The sequence below is a fragment of the Microtus oregoni genome, unplaced genomic scaffold, assembly GCF_018167655.1.
Source record: "Microtus oregoni isolate MIOR12 unplaced genomic scaffold, Mior012 000016F_ref0000370, whole genome shotgun sequence".
In the NCBI taxonomy this organism is placed as follows: Eukaryota; Metazoa; Chordata; class Mammalia; order Rodentia; family Cricetidae; genus Microtus; species Microtus oregoni.
This window is the reverse complement of record NW_024543075.1, coordinates 29460053-29475797: the sequence shown is the minus strand read 5'-3', so window position 1 is coordinate 29475797 and position 15745 is coordinate 29460053. Positions and strand designations below refer to the sequence as shown.

The following is a 15745-nucleotide window of genomic DNA, read 5'->3' as shown; positions in this document are numbered from 1 at the left end:
GAACTAGAAGTGAGGACTCAGATTCTTCAGTAAAAGAATAAAGTCTCCTATTTCATTTCCCACCCTCTTACACAGAAGACCAGTATGTTACACACCCCTAACTTCACAAATTATTATGGTGGCATCACAGGACATTGACAAACCTATGGGCCATACTTTCATGGGGTACCATTGTTCTTGCCACTATACTAAAGTTTCTAATGCAGACTTGAATGTGTCACTTTTGCACATCATCTCTTGGTCCTCTGCAAAGATCCAGCAGGTCCAGACTTAGCCCTGCATGATTCTGCACTGTGGCAAAGGTTTGCAGACAATAAGCAATGTATTTAAAGCTCTCACACACTGCTTTCACTTTGTTCAGGGCACACAAAAATAGAAAACATTAGGATATGCATTTCTGAAACCAGCATATTCTCATTTCTCCTGCTAAATTCCTCTTCTATTCATCAAGTACTAGCACAAGTGAAAAGATTTTTTTGCTTGGTTTTACTTATTCATTTTACTATCACATAGACTGTCCCACAGACCTCTTAAAAAGCTGAAACTCATGGCCACATTTATCCTATCACTTATTTTGTGGCTGCATCTTAGACCCTTGGCCAACCACGTGAAAATCGTGGCACTTTTAAGAAAGTGAATCTGAATGAACAGATACAAACCATCCCCATAAGAAGTCAACTCAGATGACAACTCAAAGCTCATGTCTAGTTAGGGCTCATCTGTGACAGGAGCTCCGTACACGAGAAGACCCAGGAAATAAACCTTGATGATCTCACAGGTTGGGCTACACCGGTGAGTATATCTTCTTGCTGGACCTCACCACTCACACTAAAAATAGAGGCACTGGTGGGAGCATGGCAGAAATGCTTTCATTCTAGATATATGGATTGCATTAATCTATGTTCCAATGTTGGTGATGCGCCCCTACTTTGAAATAGTCTGAAAGAGCAATGGCTGGCATTGTAAGATGCTGTTTTGGTAAACTCACTCAAAATTATATTTTAAACAAAAAGTTTAAACATTCCTTTAAATCATATCCATTTCTATTATTCTCCCAAGAGTATGAGCTATCCATCTGGAGAACTTTAGCCTGAGTGCTAAAACCATTGTTTTTGAGATGTGAAGCTCCAGAAAATTTAATTAACACTTAAAATTTTTATTTTATTCTTTTCATTTAATAAAATATAACACAATTTATCCCCACTTATATCTTAGGGTAGTTATAAAAATTAATGAGATTACTCACACACATGGGGTTATCTTGGCAACAAATGGTATGCAATAAAAGAAAAATCAGCTAACAACTATAAGCATTGTATGCCAGGCAATTAAACAACTCAGAAGAAACAGAAAACACAAAAATTACCTAACTACTTAAGCTCAAATAGGAAATCTCAACAAATCTATAACAAGAAAAGAATGGAATTAGTGATCAAAACCCCAAAAAAAGAAATGACTGGACTAGAAGGGTTCCCCAGCATTCTGTCAAATGCTGAAGAAGCATTTATACCACCTTTATGAACCCTTCCAAAAAATAGAAGAGAATATTTCTTTTCTATTCTATAAGGCATCAAATAGCTTGACGACAGATAAGTATGTCACAGGAAAAGAAAATTTAAAACCAATATTCTTTATGAATGTAAATGCAGTATCCTTAAGAAAACATGAGCAAATTCAAGCCAACAGAATATTGGAAGTATTATTTGCCATAACAAGTAGAATTTATCCCAGAAATTATAAGGTAGTTCCATCTAAGCAAATCAATTAACTGTATTACATAATAGAACAAAGGTGTGTATGGGAGTCCTGCATGATCATCTCAAATTTATATAAAAAACATACTTAACCATTCTGTGATGAGGACTCTAGAACTCTGAGTAAAAGAAAAAAATTCATAATGACCGAGAGTTAATTAAAGATATCAAGTTAACACTGTACTCAATGGCAAGAAACTAAAAGCTTCCCCTGAGACACTAGGAACCAAACAATACCCATCTCACTGGTGCCAGTCATCACTGTCTTAAAAGCTCCATCCAGTACTACTGCACAATAAAAAGATGGAAAGACATCAAAACTGGTAGGAAGAGTAAAAAATAATCTATTTTGGAACACACACACAAATTCATATATATGTGTATATGCACATATAATACACCCCGTATACACGTATTAGGATTAACAGAAAAATTCTCAATTTAGTTATTTATGCCAAGAGTAAATATAAATAAGCCAAAAGGAAATTAAGAAAGAAATTCCATTTATAATGCTGCCTAAAAGAATTTAACACCTGGGTATAAATCTAACCAAAGAGATGGAAAGAGTTACACCCTGAAAACTATAAAACACTGTTGAAATAAATAATGAAGTCATAAAATTGCCTAAGTGTCCACCAACTGAAAAAAGTGGGGGAAAATGTGGACACAAACATGGAGCACTATTTAACCATAAAAGGATAAAGTGTGTCATTTGTGTTAACATGCATGGAACTGACCATTGTGTTAAGAGAAACAAGCCAAAGCACAGAAGGACAAGGATTGCATGCTCCTGTTCATATGTAGAAATCTAAAGTCAGTAGATGTCATAGAAATTGGAGGTAGAACAGCGATTGTCAAAGAGTCATGGAAACTCAAAGGGGAGAAGGCATGAAGACAGTTTGATCAATAAGTACTAAGATGCTGTTAGGAGAAACAAGCCCCAGCATCCCACTGCCCAGGACGATGACTGCAGGTCACAATAAAGAGGAAGTATGTATTTCAGAAAGGACTTTAAGTGTTCCAGCATGAAAACAAAATTACAAATGTTTGAGGATATTGGTAGGCTTACCCGGTTGAACATTATATAATCTATCCATGTATCAAAACATACATCACGGGGGACACCAGAAATACGTACAATCTTCATTTGTTAGTGGATATTTTTTAATGAAAGAAGTAGAGACAGATATACACAAAAAGAAGTATCTGTATTGACAAGAAGACAACATTATTATGATGTTAAGACTATTCAAAGAAATCAACATATTCAAGGCAATCCATATCAATAACCCCTTACACAAAACAGAAAAGAGCAGTTTTTAAGCTCATGCCTAATTCCAAGAGTCCCTCAAGACTGCAACAATCTCTTAAAAGATGAGTTAAGGCAGAGGACTAGCGCCACCTGAACACTGACTACAAAGCTACAGGACTGTACTGACACAGAGACAAGCTGGCCAGCACAGCAGAGTGAACAGCCAGACATAAACCCTCACACATACATTTAATTTATTTTTGAGAAGGTGTCACAACCATTAAAAGGAAGAGGGTGGTTTTTTCAACAAATTGTGTGAGAAAAACTGGATGCCCACTTGCAAAACATATGGATATCCAATTTCTATATTTTGTGTATGACTTTTTCTTACACAGCAGCCATACAATAAGCCTTAGCTACAGCGTAGAACAAGGAGTACCTGCAGGGTCCAGGCACATAATGGCTTTAAAATCTCAACTGCCTCATCCTTGGAATACAAAGCAGGTTGGACATGGTTTTATTTTTCAGGCTGGCAACTGTGAAGGGGTTTTCTCCTTTGATATCAGGCATCCATGCTCAAATGTGGTTACTGTCTCTCTGATTTTTGCATTTAGGACTCATAAATGAGAGCAAGCAGAGCAACTTAACATCCTGGGCCCTAGTGAATCCCTATCTGAAAGATGTCTCTAATTATAGGACCAAATAAGAATAAAATTGAGGGATTAGAATGTATTAAAGCTACTTCTATAAATGCCAGTCTAAGAGATGCCCCCTGAAGATGCTTCCTATACCGTATCCTGCCAGCAAGCTTCCTCAACTACTTGGAGATGGAAGATCTCATGTGGTGGGCACCATAGCTGGCACCCTGAAACTTCCAGAGACACAGTCAGATCACCTGGAGGGGAGCGAAGGCTCGGAGCCCTAAATGTGTCCGTGACACTACTCTAGCGTAGGATTCAATTTGGCCAATTTCAATAAGCAGAGAGAGACAACCCACAATGGTCCTTGCTTCTGGCAATCAAGACAGTTGTTCAATCAGGTGAATCAGTTTCCTCAGCTCAAAACACCAGGAAAATATTGCAGTTCCAGGAGGGAGAGATGGAAGAAGCAAAAAGAAAGGCTTTTATATTCCATTTTATAAAGACAAGGAAGTACTTGTTCCTCTTCTCACTTAGGGGCCCAGATAGGAATGAATGCCACTGTCTCCATATCTTATAGTTGCTCATATACATTTCAAGTCAAGTGATCAGGATTCAGTTTGGGGCAGAAGGTTTGCTTGTCCAGATTCCAGTCCAACAGTGTTCACCCCAATGCCTGTCATGACCAAAGACTGCATGGCTTAGCTTCACAAATCTGTAAATTCTCTACTCACAGCTTAAGAGTGCTTAATCCATTTCAAACATAGCTTGTATTTATAATAAAGTTTAGATTAACCAAAATATTAAAGAACTTAAAATTCTGCATAAATTATTTGATAAAAGATTTAGGTTAATAGAAAATACCTTGAAATAGAAGCTTGCCTGTGAGTAAGACTCTTCCTACAAACCTGACCCCACTGTGCTGCTCTCAACAGGGTTAGCCAGCCTAACCAAGCACATCTTTGCTATCCAAGTACACATCTCTGAGTTTACTGAAAAGTCACTAAGTCCTGTACCAAATTGTTCCCATCTTACATGGTACAGCCTCAACAACGCCGGTGGGAGAGAAACAACCTTAATTCAATGAACATATAGCCATATCTAACCCCTGAGAAATGACGCCATTGCTATAATCAAATTAAGTACCATACAGTAAGATGTCTACAATAACAAAGAACAAGGCCCATGTGTGGTCTGGAGCTGCAGAGGATATTAAACCAACAGATAATGTCTGTTGGTTTCAGAAAAATACTGAAAGCCTTCCCCCAAACTGGGTCAGGGATGCCAGCTCTGAATCAAGATGAAACAATAAACTCAGTTTACATCAATGTCGAAACGAAGTTGCCATAAAGAACTAACTCAGAGCCGATGGACATGTGCTCTCTTATACCTAATGCGGAGGCCAACTTTATAGGGAGGGGTAACTTGCTGTGAGAATTCCATTGTAGGAAATCAAATGTTTAATAATTTGAATGACATAATTTCTTCCACTCAGGTTTCTAAAAACCTCATGGGAATACAGGACCAGCACTCCTAATCTAAAATGTGGAAACCAGCAGTACCTCAGATTTTAGAATATCTGCACAGATTTAATGATGAAGAAAAAAATGAATACAATGTGTTTTGAAAGCCAGAACTTTTCAACATCATTGTACACCTATCATTTCCAAAGCCTATCCTTGACCTTTTTGTGTTTGAAGGTTTTTTGTTTTTTTTTTTTTTTTGTCAGCCCTCAGAAGGAGCAGTCCCTCAGCACGGGTATCCCTTGGATCAGCTGAGCCTCCCCAGATGCCTTCCTCACAGGGAAGGGAATTCCCTACCAAACACAAGTGAGGCGTTCATGGGCAGACTTCCGGGCTGTTCCATCTGCTCCTGTAGCATCTCTGCGAGGAGGTTTATATCTGTGGGTCAGGCATATTTAAATGCCTTTGTTCACACTTGAAGCCACATATGCAAAGAAACCACTGCCCTCAGATTGGCTATACCCTGACTAGGTGGTTCATATAATCAGGTTAATGTGTTAAAAAGAACTTGACACAGAAATTATTAATGAGCAGAACAAGGTCACTACTTCTGAGCTGGGGTCACTTACAAAGAACGCACAAATGAAATTGAGGTTGGCTTCTGTGTACTTGGCTATTTTCTTACATTGGATTCCTTTGGCAACCTATCTTTAAACATTTAAAGCCATGTTTACAAGGAGGCTCTGAAAAAGCTTCAAACCATTATGCCCCTAATTGAATTCCCCAGGAGTCCAGTAAACTCAGAGGAAAAAAGAAAAATCATAACATTTGCTAAATCATCTCAAAGCATATTTCACTACAAGGTTATGTGACCTGCTTTTTTTTTTTTTTGAGGTTCAAGGATGAATGAAGAATATTACTGAATGCTTCATTATTTAGACCAAAATGAAAAAGAACTTTACCATTAGTGGTGAGCTAATTAAATCAGCAGTTTTAGCTGTTTTTTTATTCTGAAAGAAATCTTACAAAAAATAACAGCAGCGTTTTCTACTGTATGTGATTAGTTTTCCAGTGTGTGGAAGCTCAAGGGAGAAAAACAGGATCCGTGAGCAACCGAAGACACAGCTAACAGTAAAGGTGCACTACAGAGAGAAGCTAGAGCAGCCCAGGACTCCATCTGTGAGTTCAGAACAAACAAACGTGAGCAAAGAAACTCCAAGTCCTAGAGACTTCAGTTTAACAAGAATTAGTTCTTACAATGCCCCGCCTCCCCAGCCCTGGTTTTACTTTAAAATAGGCTGTTTTGTGTGTGTTTTTATCCATAGCTCCCTTGTATGCGCCTGTGTTTGTTGTGACTACTGAGTAAAAACATGTGGGCCCGAGCATTTCCAAAACCGTGCCGCAGCTCTCCACTTACCTGGCTTGTATGTTATTCCAGGGGGGAAGAGGAATCCCTGTTGGGCGGCAGCAGCTGCTGCCAGGGTCCGCTGGTCATGTGGGAAAATGGGGATCATGAGCGGAGGCATGTGCCCCTGAACCTGCTAAACAGAAGAGAGCCTGTGATCAGACAGGGAGCAGATGTCGCCAAAAGCATTTGTTTTCCACTGCTGGAGCTGCTCTGGTGCCTGCACGGCCACCTGCCTCTAACCCCTTCCAGATCTGAACTTGAGAAAATACAGGCAAACGTCACCTAAGGCCTCTCCTTAGATGTCATCAGGACATCCATGCCATGGACTCACCATAGCCCGACCACACCCCTGTTTCCACTAGGTGGTTAATGGCTCCTGACTTGTTTTTCTCACCCTTTTTCTTAAAGAAAGAACAGAAAACTAAATGTTTCTTTCTCTCACCCTGTGAGTGAGAGGCTTTGCCCTTTCCCCTGCATTGCATTCTGAGCGTCGTCGAGAAAAAGTATTCAGTGTCCTGGTCCAGAAAGTAATGTCTAATTGTTATATATTTCAGAAGCTGTGTCTCCCTCGTTGAGAAGCTTCTTCCAAAGCCTCGCTGCATTATATTAAACACACAGAGCTTCAGATTTAAGGCTACTATATCTTGGCGCCCAATTAAACTAATATCCTTTGCCATACACACCTCGATGCAACATATAAATTGCTTGTCAGCTTTATGCACTGCCATGTAGCTCAGTAATTATGGAGTTGTATCCACTGAACAACTCATAATAAATCCTACTATATCAGATTTCATTTGACCTCAATAAATGTATCAAAGACCACAAAAATGCGAAAGAGAGAAATATTCACTCTCCATCAGTATTTGTACTCCATATAAAGGAAATCAGAGCTATGACAGAATCATGCTCCTGGAAACCACATTTTAATCTCCTAGCTCCCTTCTTCGCTCTAGCATGCTGCCCTGGTTCCAGCACGGTGGAGCGGGAAGGCTTTGTCCTGGCTTTAGGGTCTGAGTCCACAGGCTGAGCTATGGGACTTTCCTCATTGCAAGATCAAAACAGAAATGTGCCAAAAGGCACAGTCTTTTGGTTTAGACAAATCTATGGCTTTTTAAAAGCAGGAAAGGGCTACATTATATACTATTTAAGATAGAAATGTTTGCCAACAATTCCACACACCCAAATGGTTCCTCGGCCTAAATTCCTAATTCTCTTCTTTAGGCAAAATACCATATATGAGCGATGCCCCTATCTAAACAGTACCAGCTTGCCTTCTCCTGGCCCTGGCCATTCCCAGCCAGGGACATCGTGCACATGTGTCTGTGCAGGTCTGAGAGGTTTCATTCGCCAACAGTCTTTCTCTGGGGAATACCCCAAGATGTGGGTTAATAAAGGGCAAGCAAAATATAAACACTTTACAGTATTTTTCTGAATTCATTTCTCAGGAAAATCAACTTATAATAAAAAGGTCTTTGTGCAATTACTACCTTGCCAGCGGGGCGTGACAGAAAGTAGCTTTGAGCAGCTGTTTCTTCTGTTTTAGCTGAGCTAAGCCCAAGCTTTGTCCATGGGAGAACACACTTAGCCTGCTCAAACTGGTGCTGAGCCCCTGGTGCCCATGTCTCACCTTTAGCTTGAAAGAAAAGCACCAGGTTTGCTGTTTGACCCATTTCCTGTGACCCTGTGTGATGTCCAAGATGAAAGTGGCATGTTCCATGTCAGAAAACAGAACACAATGTTTTTATGAGTGACAGCTGCATAGGGCACCCTTTCATGGTCCTCCAGAAATGTGGTCCTAACATGTGCCTAGAGCACCATGCAGATGCTTTACCCTGAAAATGAGGCAACATGTTTCTCTTTTCTTCCTTCTTCTTTACCCATCAATGTAATAAGCTGCTATTGTGTATTAGGGAAGTGAGAAGCAGTTGAAGAAATCACCCCTACTCAGTTTGAGGGAGAGAAGGAGGGGGGAGAGAGGAAGGAGGAGAGAGAGAGAGAGAGAGAGAGAGAGAGAGAGAGAGAATAACATGTCATGTGTCATGTATGGAAGACAGAGCAGACAGGGAGAGAACTAGTCTCAAGAAGAATGTAATGCTTTTAGCAAAGCATTGTATAAAGATGAATTTTCTGATAAGCTTATCAAAAATGTCTCTGAGATGGGGCAGCACCTGCCTTTTCCCTAGAGTTGCTGAATACTTCTACACAAGCAGGTGTGTGTGTGTGTATAAACACACACACACACACACACACACACACACACACACACACACAAAACATATGGAGTCATTCCAACTTTATGGTTCTCTAATTACTAAAAATCTACCATTAAGAAGCTAGTGCCAGTGGAGTGACACAAATGGGCATCTATATCACCCACCTCTCCAAGGCTCAGAGAACATCACAGAAGAGGGAGCAGAAAGAGTCTAAGAAGTTGGGGTCAGGAAGATAGTGTGCTCAGGATATGACAGGATGGCTGTGCTCACAAGCTCACAGCAGCTGTGGCTGCCTGCACACGATGAAGCCAGCAACATTCCAGCACAGAAGGGAAAGTTTGTGAGCCTCTACCTCTGAGGAGTTATGGATGGCTGATGGCTTCTGGGGTACAGAGTCAGTTTTCTTTAAGGATGTGGCCCCATAGATTGACCACTCTCCAGGTGATGGCCTCCCACTCAGGAGGGAGAATATGGGCAGTCTAAATTGTACTAGATGAGTTCCTTTTAAAGTGATGGGGTGCAGGGGTGTGCTGTGGAGATGGCCCAGATGTTAAGGGCACTTTCTGCTCTCATGGAAGACAGAGTTTGGTTCCTAACACCTACGTGGAGTCCTGCAAGCATCTGTTAGCACAATTCCAGGGGACCTGATGTCCTCTCCTAATCTCAGTGCATACAAGGCATGTGTATGGTAAACATACATATGTTTAGGCAAAATGTTCATATAAATAAAATAAAAAAGAGGACATACAGAGGTATAGAGAGGTGGGAATAGATCTGGGAGGAACTGAGGGACAAGCAGAAGATCAGGGTGAACATGACCAAATTGCATTATGTTAAAAAGAATTGACAAAAGTACTCTTAAAAGAAGATAGCGCAATGCACTTCCTTCATTTACACAGCATACATTTATTGAGAACGTACACTGTCTTTGTTAGGGAACAAGCCCAAGTCCAAGTCTGTACCCTACATTTTCTGAGCTGTGTGGTCTTGAAAGTCTTAACTCCCCTGACTCTTTCTGTCAAAGCTGTGAACACAGACGAGGCACTTTACACAGTCATTGTAAGGATACAACAGATAACCAAAGCCAAAACAGCACGCTCACTAACGTAATGGTGATACAGTATTATAGTCAAAATTGGCTCTTTAGTTTTCTGTATACTTGATAACAGAAAATTATCAAGTTATGGATAAGCAGAAAGAGTGGATCTTACTCATAACTCTACTTCCAAGAAGGAAAATCTGCGCTAACGGAGTCACTCGTTTGAGAGAGCGGAGGCTCGTCATGCACTTAGCAGACAATATGTCTTGATGAGTGTAATCCAGTCCCAAGTTTCTAGGAAGAAGAAAGTTTGGAAAAAAAGGAAGAGGTGGAATTACAAAAACTGTCTGGAGATGAGACATATAGGTCTCTACTGCTCCTTATTAGTTAGCATCTTAGAAAGAAACCAAATTTCCCATCAGCTGTGTCGGGGAGCAGACAACACAAGGAGCAGTTGACAGGGGCCAGGCCTTAGCTCTTGGCTGTGATTGCCCATCTGAAGGTACTGTTTTTGCAGCGTTTAGCAAATGAATGTGGTTGTTTGATTTTTATTATGCATATAATGTGTTTTTTTATGGTTTCTGTAGTGTGAATGTGTATGTTCATGTGTGTGAATGCTGTGTCTAGATAAGCGCACCTATGGTGGTCAGAGGACAAACGGGTGCTAGTCCTCAACTTTCACCTTGATTAAGAGCATCTTTGTCATTGATCACTGCAAATGCTAGGCTAGCTGGCCTGCAGGCTTTCAGAGATTCTCCTGCCTCTGCCTCCTAGCTCGCTCTAAGAGTACTGGGATGACAGATGTGTGCTACCACACCCAGCTTTATGTAAGCTCTGGGAATTCTAACTCAGATCCTCAGATGCACACAACAAATACCCTGCACTGAACCATCTCTCCAGTCCCTGGGGTTGTTTTTAACACTAAATAACAAAAGTATAGGTGTTTCCTTAACTCATTCTGTAAGAATTTGGGACCATTCCTTTCTATCACACTCTACAAATTAAGAAGTTTAAAAAAAACAAAGTCCTCACTGATAACTATTATCCAGAGACTGTTTAGGTAAAGAGAAGGAATAGAGACACGTGAGAGCATAAGTGCTGATGGACCCAGAGCTGGACTGGAGCACAGAGAAGATCTAGGCTAGTACCTGGCAAATGCAGTGTCTGGCCAACAGCATCAGCCGCATTTTCAAAGAGCAAAATCTCTGGGTCCGGGTACACAGCACTTCTGAGTCAAATGCTATGAGGTGAGGTCCAATTATCCAAATATTAAAACCAAATTTTACTGGAGAGTGGTAATGTTTTGATGTGCATCCAAACAAACCAGAGGGTCCTTTAAGCCAGTGTTCTGCCCCATCCTTATGGACTTGGGGAATTTTTGTATTGAAGGCAAAGTTGGATAGTGGACATTTCATGGATATTCCCAAATAAAACTGGCACTGCTGGCCCAAGGACCATTCCTTGAGAATCCCCATTTTAGTCCAATCCTCAAATTTGACATGCAAGCGAACCAATTACCAGCACATTTAGATCCAAGCCTAGAGTTACACAGCCTCTGACAGCTGAACCTGGAGTCCAGAACTGCCAGTTACTTTATGCAGTATGTTTGTTATTACATGGTGACTTCAGTAGTCGTAAAAAGAGAGATTGGTTTTAGCCAAAGGACCCGGAGGTCTCCAGCTGATAGTAATTCTGCATGTCAGGACCATATTCTTGAAAACATTTTTTGAGTTTGGATGATGTGAGCACTGTCAAATCTTAAATGAAGTTTCCTCTGCTCTTTCACTGTTACCCAGAATTCATTTGCTCTTGATATTTACTATCACTAATTCCAATTGCTGATTACAACGCATCCACTAGCTAAAATCATTTAGCTCCACAAAATGAAATTGTCCTTAACATTTTATTCCAAGTGATGGGGATCAAACCCAGGTCTTTGAGCACGCAGGCAAGAGCTCTACCAGTGAGCTACATACCCAGCACCTTGCTTTTCACTCATTTTAAATAAAGCAATGATGTGGTGGGGCAGAGAGCCCTTTATTAAAGCCAGGATAGGCATCCACTGGTGAGAACGCTGTTTGAGTGCAGACATGACATTTCCTCCTAGAGCTTTAATTAGAGAAGTGGTGATTCTGTCTAATAGCTTCCATTGTTTCCTTTGCGTCTCCCTTGAAAAGGTGATGTGTTTATCCTGTCCCATTTAATCCTCACAAGCCCATGAGGCACTCAGTTTTAGCCCTATTCATTTAATGAGAAAGACAAAGCTGGATGAAGTTAAATAACTCTACCAACAAAAGAGTGGCATGTCCAGGATCCAAGGTCAGGGCTAAAGCTTCTACTATGAATTACCATGCTATATTAAGCATGAAGTTGTATTTTACAAAGCAGATCTAAATGGCATTAGGAATGCAGTTCTTTGTAATAACAAAGAACTGATAGTTTTCTAGACAAAGCTGTAGTTTCATTCAGTTGTAGTAAACAATGCAGTGAGATCATAGACAGCCTTTATCTCATGACCCTCAATTGGAAGATACTAGAATTTATACTTTTAGAGCACAAGGAGACTGACAGCATTCCCACAACTTACTCAGATCTGCCCAGTGTGTGGAAAACATTGTCATAAAAGATTAACAAGAGTGAAAAAGCCCGTTGATACTTCTATCATCTTCTACAGCCTGCTCACCAGCAGGTTCTCCATGTGTACACTATAGTCTGTTGAATATGGGAACAAAATGGAAAGAAGGGTTGAGTAATGAGTAAAGACTGGGAGAGAGGGCTTGGCGGCCACCACACAAAGAGCACAGAGCAGACAAAATATCTTCATCTTCTACAGGCTGAGAACTAAGGTCACTGCTCTGAGTGTCAGTGGCTAGGGCAGATGAAGCATTATGAAAATAAAGTTCTATGCATTCTGAAAAATTTGATCTATCTTGACTTCTCTCCTCCTTCGCATATCCCACTCACCCATTTGGTGACTTGCTGGTAAGGGTAGTCACGTGAAAGAAGGCAACTTCCCAAAGAATTTTACTAAAAGATAAAACTAATCAAATTCCCCACACTCCATCACAGAGCAACCAGTCTCCACATGTCTTGTCATGTGGACATATCAGATTTTCAGATAGCACTTCTCTTTCTTGAAACTGTAACTTTCCTTGCATATATTGAGATATTCTTTAATTATTCTATAGATAAAGAGAAGAAAATGATTTTATTAGTACAAAGAATAAAGCTTGATGTAGCCAAAATAAATCTCAGCATGAAAACGTCATTATTTTTACTGCTTTGGAAGAAAGCACTAATTGGCAGGGTATCGAGTGAGTTAATGAGAAGGAAGAATCTCATCACGGGTCAAGCTTAGTGCATCCTGGAAGAACAAACGACCCCCAAGCACAACTGTGTCCCTGTCCTACCCTTTTGCAACCCCTGACTAACGTATTTCCCTTTCAGAGAGGGTGGGGAAAACATCTTCCATCCGACAGCCTGCATGCCTAGAAATTTTAATTGGTAGGGTGTTCCTTGAATCGTTCAGGATGGAGGACAGCAGCAGATGCATGTGAAACACTTGGGTCTGCTCCCTTCCAAATTCATGAAATAGCATTGCTGTGTCAAGACTCATGCCTTTGTTTTTCCTGTGCTAAGTTGTTGACGATGCCATTTCTTGCCATCTGCCCCCAGCTTCATTAAAGATACATGAATGGGCTAACTCTTGCCTGATAGCTTGTGAGGGACAGGTGCTATTGTTTGTCCCTGAAGACTTGCACTAAAGATCTGACTCAGAATACTTGAGAAAGAGCATCTGTAGCAGTCAGTCAGAGAGCAACTTGGCAGAGACCTGGCTGCCTGCTAATATGCAAACAGAGTGACACTCAGGGGGCCTCATTTTCTTTTTCATGGAGATGATTTCACTTTTTTTTAGTGATATGCGATAAGTATTTGTATTGAAAAATCATGTGTATATTAATGTCTGTGCCTAAGTTTAAAGACTGGGCAAGTGAGGTTTGCTTTGTTTTGTTTTATTTTTTAATGATTTATTTCTAGAATATAATTACTGATGTGGTTTAATTGGAGAAAGTTTTTTGAAATGTTAGATAGAAAATCTCCAATGTGTGTACACCATGACAAAAAGAAAGAGGAAGATGGGGGAGAGAGAGAGAGAGAAAGAGAGAGAGAGAGAGAGAGAGAGAGAGAGAGAGAGGCAGAACTAGAACACAGACAGACACGGTGATGGTGAAGGGTCAGTTTCTAGAATTGCCACACTTTTCATTACAAAGAATACCTGAGTCATTTGCATAATGCATTATTACCACTGTAAAAAACCACAACATCTAGAACAATGAATAAAAGGCTCAGGAAACTTATATGAAGAAATCTCAAATGTAGACAGGAGTCCCCTCTTTGTCATAAAGTACACATCAAACCATAGTACTTGAACAGTTAATTTTGGAGGATTAGGAAGGAGAAGGTCTCATTTGGTAGGGTATATTCTTGCCTTAGTAGTACATTTTTTTAGTGGAAAATGTTCTGCTAAGTGCTGTGGAATACCAGAAGACTCTGCTCTGCCCTTTCTTAGAAAAACTGTACACTGAATTCTGTTGACCCCAATTTCAAGTATCCACCAAGCTCTTCAATTCATTAGCCATGTCTTTCTAAATACATGCAAAGACCCTGAACAACCAGTGGCATATTTCTTTTAATTCACTCCATTGTTCTCAACATAGGGATAAGAACCTAACAGACATTGTACAATGACTGACCAGTGGTTCAGAACAAGACCAGGAATTCCCACATCGTGGTAACATTGTGCCTACAGCTGCAGAGGGTTATGAATTGCAGTGTTTTTGTTTCAGAAGAAAGTGTCAATGTACATCTTCAGGTAACCTTGCTTGTATTTGCTTGCCTTATCTAGCAAATGTCTATCTTACTGCAGTTGGAGAATAATCAAAGGAAAATCCCAGCAAGAGCAGGTCTGAAACACACCTCTCCTAGAGAATTTGTACCCAGAATCCCACCACCAGTCAATGCATGCACACTGGGTGGATGATGTAGTCCACCCACAAAATGATGCTTGGTTACTTCTGTTGTTAGGAGGGTTTTTATCTCACCATCTCTTTCCTTCTGGTTCCCTCTCCTTTTTATCTACCCTCTCTTCCCTTTCTCCTCATCTTCTCATCTTTCTTGGGTGCCAGTATGACAACAGACAAAATAGTCTGTTGTCATTGTTAATTATTTAATTTTAATATAATTAGGTGTCCTCCAAAATTTTCAAAATTCTTACTAATTGGCCAAGAAGAATTTCCCAAAGGTAGAACCAACTAAATACAGTATAGTTGAACAGCATCCTTTACAAAACTTGGGCTGGAGAGATGGCTCAGCAGTTTAAGAGCACTGCCTGCTCCTCCAAAGGTCCTGAGTTCAATTCCTAGCAACCACATTGTGGCTCACAACCATCTGTAATGAGATCTGGTGTTCTCTTGAGAAAGAAACCTTGTCAGTCATCCACATCAACTTAGACCATAAAACCCAATATGAACAAGTTCAACAGAACCGTCATATACAGGCTACCCATACATGGTTCAGCATTGCCAGGGCATAAGAAAGATGGTTGAGAAAAAGATGGTTTACAAAACTTGGTCTTTTACTTCAGTATTCTTCTTTGGTGAGCAAATTAACAAAGAGCTAACTTTATATTGCAGGCATACCATTTGTCCTGGCTCTTTTCTGTTGCTGTGATAAACACAATGACTAAAAGGAACCTGGGAGGAATGGACTCCTCCCAGTCACAGTCCCTCAATGGGATGCCAGGACAAGAACTCAAGCAGGAGCCCGGAGGCAAGAACTGAAGCAGAGATCATGGAGGATGCTGTTTACTGGCTTGCTCCTTGCAACTTACTCATCCTGCTTTCTTATACCATTCAGGACCACCTTCCCAGGATGGCATCACCCACAGTGAGCTGGGCACTCCTCCATCAGTCATT

At 40.5% G+C, this 15745-nt stretch overlaps 1 protein-coding gene across 5 annotated transcripts in view; it reads right to left on the bottom strand.

Annotated features, from left to right (window-relative positions):
* The window catches only part of Sox6 (SRY-box transcription factor 6), a 560562-nt gene that overhangs the window by 114520 nt on the left and 430297 nt on the right, over positions 1 to 15745 (bottom strand). For 4 of the 5 annotated variants that reach the window (XM_041666382.1, XM_041666383.1, XM_041666385.1 and 1 more), the window contains one exon: positions 6525 to 6648. In XM_041666382.1, coding sequence (XP_041522316.1) covers positions 6525 to 6648 — 124 coding nt within the window. The remainder of the gene's footprint in view (positions 1 to 6524; positions 6649 to 15745) is intronic. The other variant, XM_041666381.1, reaches the window with a different exon arrangement.